General features: G+C 33.4%; 1 protein-coding gene across 1 annotated transcript; it reads left to right on the forward strand.

The window, feature by feature from the left end:
* The first annotated feature begins 420 nt into the window (after window positions 1–420).
* LOC141481692 (uncharacterized) lies at window positions 421–5463 on the forward strand. Its single transcript, XM_074173704.1, has 2 exons — window positions 421–528; window positions 4890–5463. The coding sequence occupies exons 1-2, from the start codon at window positions 514–516 to the stop codon at window positions 5421–5423; spliced, it is 549 nt and encodes a 182-aa protein (XP_074029805.1). The 5' UTR covers window positions 421–513; the 3' UTR covers window positions 5424–5463.
* Window positions 5464–8438: the final 2975 nt, after the last annotated feature.

The raw sequence follows: 8438 nt of genomic DNA on the forward strand, positions 1-8438 counted from the left end.
GAATATGAATATATAATACAAAAAGATCTAACGATCTTGAACAGAGGCACGGAGCCAACATTTATTAATGCCCGTAGCCAAACGTTAATAGATATCACGCTCACGACAGCCGAAATATCAAACAAAATCCAAGACTGGCAAGTCTCGGACCATATCTCTATATACATTCTAATAATGTTACCCAGATTAGTATTGATATGACCAGATTGATCTCTTCTGGTCATATGAACACGTAACTTTGTAAAATAATTGTATTGAAAGAAAGTAATTTTTTGTGAAGTATAATATAATCGAAATATATCAGTTCCAAATCGGACATCCATATGCATAGAATCTATTCACGAAAATGTATTGTCGATATTTTGTGTTCATTTCTAAATAATTAAGGAAACATTACCTTTATGAGTTCAAATGGGTGAACTTTAATGGATTATTACTAAAAGTTAGTATAAATAGGAAAACGAAAATGAGGATCCTCAAGTTATTTTTGGTACGAAAGAATCAACAACAACAATGATGAAAATAGTGGTGAGTTTTCGTTTTTTGATTTTTACTAAACATTTATTTTGTGACGTATGGAATGATGTATTGAGTCAATATTGTTACATGAATCTGGTACAATTCAAGTTTAATTCATTCATCATTTTTGAGCTATTTTTATCTCACGGGTATGTAATACCAATTCTATGTCACTTGTGTTTTCTTATATTCAGTTAATGAAGTATTGTGAGAACATTCATTTTTTAATAATTTGAGGACAATTGAATCTATATAATGAATTGCAAGAAAGTGATAGAATAAAAAAAGAAAGTGTGAAAGTTTCAAAAGCCCGTGAATAGATTGATCTTATATACAAACATTTTTGAAACGCAAGCAGATGCAGATAACATGAATCCAAGAATTATCAAGTGAGACTATTGGTCTGAAGCAAATTTTAACATAGTCGTATCAGAAATGCCGATACATACAGGCTGATTCACGGTGAATGACACATTAGACGTTTCTGGTGAACCAGACAACGGATCACTTTGAAAATTCAATGGAGGGCATATTCGGACATTCTCTAGCCAACTAAAATATTTTCGACAATGCGGTGTTGCCGCTTCTATTAGAAAGCAGTAGCAACTTTGATTTTTCAAATGGAACACTCTGTATATAATATTATTTTTGAATTTTCCAACAATTGCCCGACAACTTTTCTTGATATTTTCCTATACCTATCTGTTACCGTTTTCGAAATAAAAATTAATTTCAATTTTTTTCTTCGAAAATCATGACTTCTAAAAATGCCCATATCTTTTAGTTAAGAAGTACTATGATATCAAAATTTGGTTTGGAGTTAGGTGATACTTGGACACTCCCCACACGTCAGCCTAATCTCCATTACTTCAATACAGGGTAGTAAAAAAATACAGTTTTTTCGTTTGCTTGAAAAAGTTGCTGAAATTTGATTATTTTAAATGGAACACCCTGTATATTATTGAAAATTCGGAAAGCTGCTGAAATTTGCTTCGTTTCTATGTATATCATACATATACCTAACTAGTCAAGTTTCGGACTTATGAACATTTATTTATGAAAATGTCCCTTCAGAATGGTATTTCCATTCGGTATTTGGTAAGCAGGCCATGATTACTATTTGACAGTAGCGTTGTGACATTCTCCTAATAATATCGACATTTTCGTCACTTCAGAAGTTGCAAATACCTTCAATACGATGGAACAGAACTATTCAAACGAAGTTCTTATGAATTTGTTTATTATTTTTGGACAGTGTGACAAAATTATCAGCAGAACATGTAGAAAGTTCAATGAAATGTATCCGAATCTACCGCCAATGAACCTCAAGAAATTTATACGAATTCAGAACAATTTCAATATGTTTGGATAAACTTTAAAAAAGCACCAAGAAACTTGAAATTGGAAATATTGATATGAATAATTATAAAAAAGTAAAACAATCATGTGGAATATTTCAAAATATGTTCGAATCGCTGGCCGTTCACTTCCAAGCACTTTAAAATGCGGGTTTGACTGCTTTCGTGGTGGCAGATCTGATTTCATTGGGATCCAAAACTTCAAATGTTTGGGCAATCCTTTCTAACAATTCATCTCTCGAACGCACGGGTATTTCGTAAACTTTTTCTTTAAACATTCCCCACAAATAAAAATCTAATGGATTAAGATCGGGTGATCTCGCTGGCCAATTCCATGGTCCCAAGCGCCTCATCCACCGATCGTCAAATAGTCTATCCAGTTCTGCGCTCACTCCTCTTGTGCAATGTGCAGGAGCTCCGTCTAGTTGGTACCAACAGTTTCGATAATCTTCGAGTGGCAGATTATCCACGAAACTGTCTACAGTATTCTCCAAAATATTCAGGTAGCTTCTGGATGTTAATGACTCCTCGTATATCACGTATCTCAATTTGTTGTCCATCAACATGCAGAAGACATCAAAACTAAATTTTTCTTGAAATCCGGCTTCTTTTGTGACGTGAGGATTTTCACTGGACGAATAATGACGATTTTTTCTATTGAAAATCCCTTCTCTCGAAAATTTCGATTCATCAGTCCAAATAATTTTATTTGAAAAAAGTGGATCTTCTTGAATGCGTGTCAACAACATTTCACAAAATTCTACTCTCTGTTGAGGATCTTGAGGCTTCATTGCTTGAATTTTGGTGAATTTATAATCATGCATTTTATGTCTTCACAAGATTCTTTGAACCGATGAATATTTTATACCCTAATCTTCTTCAGCACTTCTTATCGATGACTCGGGAAATGCGTGAAAATATGCTAAGACATTAATCTGGTTGTCTTCGAAAGTTACGGGTCGAGGCAAGTTTCTTGGTGCTTTTAAAGTTGATCCAAATGCATTGAAATTGTTCTGAATTCGTATAAATTTCTTGAGGTTCATTGGCGGTAGATTCGGATACATTTCATTGAACTTTCTACATGTTCTGCTGATAATTTTGTCACACTGTCCAAAAATAATAAACAAATTCATAAGAACTTCGTTTGAATAGTTTTGTTCCATCGTTTTGAAGGTATTTGCAACTTCTGAAGTGACGAAAATGTCGATATTATTAGGAGAATGTCACAACGCTACTGTCAAATAGTATTCATGGCCTGCTTACCAAATACCGAATGGAAATACCATTCTGAAGGGACATTTTCACAAATAAATGTTCATAAGTCCGAAACTTGACTAGTTAGGTATAGGTATGATATACATAGAAAGAAAGCAAATTTCAGCAGCTTTCCGAATTTTTAATAATATACAGGGTGTTCCATTTAAAATAATCAAATTTCAGCAACTTTTTCAAACAAACGGAAAAACTGTATTTTTTTACCACCCTGTATTGAAGTAACGGAGATTAGGCTGACGTGTGGGAAGTGTCCAAGTATCACCTAACTCCAAACCAAATTTCGATATCATAGTACTTCTTAACTAAAAGATATCGGTATTTTTAGAAGTCATGATTTTCGAAGAAAAAAATTGAAATTAATTTTTATTTTGAAAACGGTAACAGATAGGTATAGGAAAGTATCAAGAAAAGTTGTCGGGCAATTGTTGGAGATTCCAAAAATAATATTATATACAGAGTGTTCCATTTGAAAAATCAAAGTTGCTACTGCTTTCTAATAGAAGCGGCAACATCGCATTGTCGAAAATATTTTAGTTGGCTAGAGAATGTCCGAATATGCCCTCCATTAAATTTTCAAAGTGATCCGTTGTCTGGTTCACCAGAAACGTCTAATGTGCCATCCACCGTGAATCAGCCTGTATATGAATTTCACTAGTTCGGACTTCCATTGTCTATTATATAAAATGATTTGAAATCCCTGAAACAAGTAAAAAAGAATAATTAAAAAGAATAGTTGAAAATAACAATTATATTAAGCAACAATAAACCTGAAATGAAATGATAGTGAAATAACCTACTAGTAAAAATATAATAATTGAATTAATAAAAATTAAAGGAATGCAAAAAGAAAATAATAAAAAATAAAAAAGTGTAGAGATTCCAAGTCACGTTAGTTCACGACGTTTCGATTGTTGGTATCTACAATCGTCTTCTGGTGATGACTGATGACAGTCATCACCAGAAGACGATTGTAGATACCAACAATCGAAACGTCGTGAACTAACGTGACTTGGAATCTCTACACTTTTTTATTTTTTATTATTTTCTTTTTGCATTCCTTTAATTTTTATTTATTCAATTATTATATTTTTACTAGTAGGTTATTTCACTATCATTTCATTTCAGGTTTATTGTTGCTTAATATAATTGTTATTTTCAACTATTCTTTTTAATTATTCTTTTTTACTTGTTTCAGGGATTTCAAATCATTTTATATAATAGACAATGGAAGTCCGAACTAGTGAAATTCATCACGAAACATTGTCAATCACCTTCAAACAGCCTGTATATATTTGATAAGAAAGAAGGAACACATAAAATCAGTTTCTGTCAGCATGAATTCTTTGAGTTTATATAGGGGTCGTTCAAGTATTAAAGTGAGCTATAAAGGGAAGCGGGGGTCTTTGCTTTGCTTTGCTTATTTTTGATGACATGGGGGGCGGGGGATCTAGATGGTGATTACGTCAGCAGTAGTTATTTAACTTTTCACACATATGGCAACCCACACATTGTCTATGTTTGAAAAATGAAAAATGCATATAACAATATTTACGTTAGCATGGGATTGGGGATGAGAGCTTTGCTTACTTTTGCTGACAAGGGAGGTGGATGGGATGTATGACTGTGATGAATATGCTTACGTAGAACTTAAACGGCTCCATATTCACTATATTCAGATGATTTATTGATTCATAAGTCTTCATTAACCCAAATTATCATGCAATAAATATTTTCCAGCTTGCTTTCGTGGCTGTGTTAGGCATCGCTTCCGCTGCTCCTGGGTTCTTTAGTGATACTTTCGGAGAAGCTGCAAAAACAGTAGCAGAAGGAGCTTCACATTTCACACAAACTGCTGTCGACTTTGCGCATGGAGCTGCCCATGCAGTGTCGGAAGGAGCATCTGGATTCGCAAATGTGCTATTTGGATTCCGGCAAAATGGCAAAGCTGGATATGCCAGCTTATTCCAGTACTATGAAAATTTAGGAATACACTATTTTCCCGATTTTGGATGTTGTAGCTGTCCTCCACCAAGTGCCGTTCAACCAGATTTTCCCAACTACTCTCCGAACTCACCATTCTACATAAACGGTGTTTTTAAAGTTGACAATACTGAATTCTGCACTTGCCCTCCAGAACTAGTTGCCAGCGTTGTTCAGGCTGCCCACCACAATCCGGGACTCCTTGGCAACATTGCAAAGTATGTTAGCGCTATTCCTCAATTTGGTAACCAGATAGTGAGGAATGCAGGAAATGCTTTTACTCATGTGTAAAGTATATTGCGTAGTGAATATAAATAATTTTATATGTTCATTTATTTCATTTTTCTATAAATAATTTTTACAATTTTTCACGGAATGTGTGAATTTACTGTTAGTAAAATAAACTATTTTTCCTACCATCCAAAAAATCTTACTTACAACTCATTCAATCCAGTATTCTTTCAAACTCGAGAGTAAGCCACAGAATTATACAACATTTCAGATCATTTACTATATACTGAAACATATACTGAAACATTTAGGAATGTAGAATGTTCTGGAAAGACAAATATTCGAGAACATTCCTGAAACTTGGAAATAGCGAAATAGCCAAGGCAGCATTATATCTCATGTAGACGACACAGCTCTGTCATTTCTAGGTGACACGTGGGACGACGTCTTTAAGAGAGCTGAAATGGGACTCACATCTGTTTTCTCCTGGTTAAACACAAGTCTTTTCAACCTAAACATCGCTAAAACTAAATACGTAACATTTACCCCCAAAAATAAATATCAACCTTAAAAAAAAAGCTCACTATACACAAACATATTTGCCAAACCCCAATGATATGCATATATCCTACAGATGATAAAGTGAACAACATGAAATATCTTGGTGTAGATGTAGACCAAAATCTATGATGGGACGAACATGTAAGCCAGACCGTTAAAAGACTTAGTAAATTATCTTATAAATTTTACCAACTCAGAAATCTCAGTAATACAAAGCTGCTTACAATGATATATAACTCACTCGCAGAATCAGTTCTGAGATATTGCATTATAATATGGGGTGGCCTCAGCAAAAGCATGTTACATAATCTAGAGGTAATGCAAAATACTATCCTGAAAATCATTTTCAATCGTAAAAAAATACTCCTCTGTAGCACTATATAAAGAAGCAGACTTATTTGATGTGATAAAATTGTACACTTATCACTGAATATTATGGATGCATAATAACCACCCCCAACATAAATCATAATTATGAAACCCGCGCCAAACTTCATCAGAAAACGAATATCCCTCGCAGTAGATTAACTTGCACTCGGAGATTTATATCATACTCTGGCCCAAAACTAATAAACCTAGTTCCTTCAGACATTAGAGCAATCTCCAATAAATACAAATTCAAGTCAAAACTGAAAGAACATGTGAATCAAAACTATGACAAATTGAAACTGGATTCAAAATCGAAGTTCTCTCTAGGCTATGGATATAAACTACATTCTATTGTAGGTAATATCTTGAATTAGTTGAACAATCTAACGTCACCTTCTCTTCGACTATTACTCTCTCTTTCCACAAGTTTTCCTTCCTTCCAACTATTTGTATTGTATGTATATGTGTATATATGTATGTATATATGCATATATATATATATATATATATATATATATATATATATATATATATATATATATATATATATATATATATATGCATATACGAATCAAAAAGGATATTCAAAAATGCATTCTACGTTCGTTCGAAGTCTTATGCTTTTAGAGCTTGAACTTTGGTAAATTTATACTGATGCATTTCGTGATTTTCCAAAATTCGTTGTACTGAAGCATGTGATACACCTAAATCTTCTTCAGCACTGCGATTGGAAGCTTCTGGATATGCATAAAAATATGACAAAATGTTAACAGTATTGTCCCCATTTGAAGTAACAGGTTTTGGTAATGTTGAAGGCACCATAGTTAAGGAGCCATAGTTGAGGAAACTATTTTGTAATCTTACAAACTTCCTCTCGTTCATTGGTGTCAATTCAGGATACATTTGGTTGAATTTTCTACAAGTTCTGGCAATGATTTGATCACACTGTCCGTGTATAATAAATAATTTCATAAGAACTTCGTTTGAATAATCAATATTTGCATTCATTTTTGGCGATTTTTCGAAACACTGTCAATAATCATTTATCAATTACTTATAAAAGTCACCAAACTGTCATAAGCTTGATATTTCCACGGCTACCTAGAGATCAAATGCTTTGAAAATTATTTTATGTACAACTGTTATTGAAAATCTCTTTGATAGAAACACTTCAATCAGAACACCTACCAAAAAATCATTTAGAAAAGTTCACACATGCAGTTCGTGCTATTGGTAATATTAAATCCCTGTGAAGTTACTGACGATGACGAAGTAGTATTCAGTTCAACTGTAAAAAGTCCTTCATGACTAACCAATAATCCTCCTTAAAATAACGTGAGTTGGCGTATGTAGTTGTAACATATGCCTTGTAATCCAAAGATCGTGTGTTCAAATCCCATGGACCCTATACTTTTTTTTTATTATCATTAGTAACGTTATACAAAAAATTTGTATGATACATTTGTTAAAAGTGATTTTATTCTGCTCGTGAGTTTGATCCACTTGCTGATGCTCGTTTCGCAATAATCCCCACTCACAAAATAAAATGCCACTTTCAACACTTGTAGGTGAAACGTGAATAACTATTTTTCCACAAAAACGGCTTTATTAAGAAAACTTGACGATTTAGGTATAGGGACATGTATATCATTTTGAAGCATTTTTCACCATCTTTCAAACATCTTTCACCGAAAACAGATAGAGATAGGTATAGGACATTCTCAACAAAAAAGTATTAAAATACTAGAGCGATTCCAAAAATGTATCAATATACGGGGTGTTCCATTTGAAAAAATATAATTGCTAGGAGTTTTTGATAGAAGTGGCAACGCCGAATGCTGAAAATATTTTAGATCGATAGAACAGGTAAGGAAATATGAGAGGTTAAATTTTCAGGAGAATCATGCTTTGCGTTTTCCAGAAACGTCTTACATACCATCGACCGTGAGTCACGCTGTATATGCACATATGTGTGTATGTATGTATGTGTAAGTATGTGAATATATGTATATATAGCCCTTTATTTGTTTTTTGTTCATTGTTACATATGTCACTAGGACTTATAGCCAGTACTATTGCCATGCGCTGAAATATTTCCTAATGGCTGTTCTTGTGTTTGTTCCTTCACATATGATTTCGGTTATA

Source organism: Leptinotarsa decemlineata, unplaced genomic scaffold (assembly GCF_025532065.1).
Source record: "Leptinotarsa decemlineata unplaced genomic scaffold, Ldec_3_MD MMD2_tig00000251_RagTag_RagTag, whole genome shotgun sequence".
In the NCBI taxonomy this organism is placed as follows: Eukaryota; Metazoa; Arthropoda; class Insecta; order Coleoptera; family Chrysomelidae; genus Leptinotarsa; species Leptinotarsa decemlineata.